The 2,500-nt window shown below is 43.6% G+C and overlaps 1 protein-coding gene across 2 annotated transcripts in view; it reads left to right on the forward strand.

Moving 5' to 3' along the window:
- Positions 1-2,500, forward strand: part of pde8a (phosphodiesterase 8A) — a 45,234-nt gene that overhangs the window by 29,942 nt on the left and 12,792 nt on the right. For both annotated transcript variants that reach the window (XM_060878470.1, XM_060878468.1), the window contains 3 exons: positions 222-310; positions 781-832; positions 2,435-2,477. In XM_060878470.1, coding sequence (XP_060734453.1) covers positions 222-310; positions 781-832; positions 2,435-2,477 — 184 coding nt within the window. The remainder of the gene's footprint in view (positions 1-221; positions 311-780; positions 833-2,434; positions 2,478-2,500) is intronic.

Raw genomic sequence — 2,500 nt, forward strand, 5'->3', positions numbered from 1 at the left:
GTGTTTGAAACTGTGGGGAGACACATCAAACACAGCCTACAGTACACACACTCTCCTACTTCAGCATTAATGTTTAATATTATTGCTATTACTGATGAATCGCTATCATACGAATAGGAAATTCTGAACTGTATATCAGTGTTGGGCATTCACTCTATAAAATACAGTAAATTACAGCTTGTTTGTGTGTGTGTTTGTGTGTGTGTTTGTGTGTGTTGCAGGAATGGCAGGGTCTTTATTATGCCAAAAAGAAGAATGGCGACAGCGTACAACAGAATGTAAAGATCACACCTGTCATTGGACAGGGAGGGTGAGTATAGGTGTGTGTGTGTATGCGTTTGTCTGTGTGCATGCGTTTGTGTGTACATGCACGCGTTTGTGTGTGTGTGTGTGTACATGTGCGTGTGTGTGCGTCCGTGTGCATACAAGTGCATGTGTGTGTTGGTGTGTGTGTGCGTGCGTAAACTGTATGCAGACCAGAGGACTTGGAGAGATCAGAAATAGGGAATTTAACATAAATGTTGTTGGTTGATTCTGTAGCTGCTTGTACTGACTGCTGTGGAAACAACTCAACACCAACAAAACCAGACTTCCTGCTTCCTAAGGAAATGCATCATTACTCAGAATCACATGTTCCAAACAAACTCCTCCCATTGCAACTTTCTGCTAACAATGCTACGATGCCCTCTAGTGGACACAATGCTTGTTGTTGTTGTTGTTGTTGTTTAACACTGTATATACATTATATGTATCTTCTCATTTGTATTTTTTCTCTTGTAGTAAAGTCAGACACTATGTGTCCATAAACAGGCCTTTAAATGACAATAACAAGGTAGGTAACACACAGACACACAAACATGTACACACTCATGTACACAGACACACACACAGTCACACACACAGACACACAAACATGTACACACTCATGTACACAGACACACACAGACACACAAACATGTACACACTCATGTACACAGACACACACACAGACACACACACAGTCACACACACAGACACACAAACATGTACACACTCATGTACACAGACACACACACAGTCACACACACAGACACACAAACATGTACACACTCATGTACACAGACACACACAGACACACAAACATGTACACACTCATGTACACAGACACACACACAGACACACACAGTCACACACACAGACACACAAACATGTACACACTCATGTACACAGACACACACACAGACACACACACAGTCACACACACAGACACACAAACATGTACACACTCATGTACACACACACACACAGTCACACACACAGACACACAAACATGTACACACTCATGTACACAGACACACACACAGACACACACACAGTCACACACACAGACACACAAACATGTACACACTCATGTACACAGACACACACACAGACACACACACAGACACGCAAACATGTACACACTCATGTACACAGACACACACACACAGACACACACACAGACACACAAACATGTACACACTCATGTACACACACACACACACACAGTCACACACACAGACACACAAACATGTACACAGACACACACACAGACACACACACAGTCACACACACAGACACACAAACATGTACACACTCATGTACACAGACACACACACAGTCACACACACAGACACACAAACATGTACACACTCATGTACACAGACACACACACACAGTCACACACACAGACACACAAACATGTACACACTCATGTACACAGACACACACACAGTCACACACACAGACACACAAACATGTACACACTCATGTACACAGACACACACACAGACACACACACAGTCACACACACAGACACACAAACATGTACACACTCATGTACACAGACACACACACAGACACACACACAGTCACACACACAGACACACAAACATGTACACACTCATGTACACAGACACACACACAGTCACACACACAGACACACAAACATGTACACACTCATGTACACAGACACACACACAGTCACACACACAGACACACACACAGACACACAAACATGTACACACTCATGTACACAGACACACACACAGTCACACACACAGACACACAAACATGTACACACTCATGTACACAGACACACAGACACACACACAGTCACACAAACATGTACACACTCATGTAAACAGACACACACACAGTCACACACAGACACACTCAGACACACAAACCTGCACGCACACATGTACACAGAAACACACACAGTCAAACACACACATGTACACACTCATGTACACAGACACACACAGAGTCACACACAGACACACACACATGCACACACACACACACATGCGCACACACACGCATGCTCACATGCATGAATACAGACACGCACATGCACAAAGACAAACTAACCACTTAGAACAGTGTTATTTATTACTGTGTATGTTTTCTGCAGTCTGAACGGTCAAGTGAGCGAGTCCAGGCTGAATCACAGACAGGTACTCTGTGTGTGTCTGTGTGT

The sequence above is a fragment of the Tachysurus vachellii genome, chromosome 9 (genome assembly GCF_030014155.1).
Source record: "Tachysurus vachellii isolate PV-2020 chromosome 9, HZAU_Pvac_v1, whole genome shotgun sequence".
Lineage (NCBI taxonomy): Eukaryota > Metazoa > Chordata > Actinopteri > Siluriformes > Bagridae > Tachysurus > Tachysurus vachellii.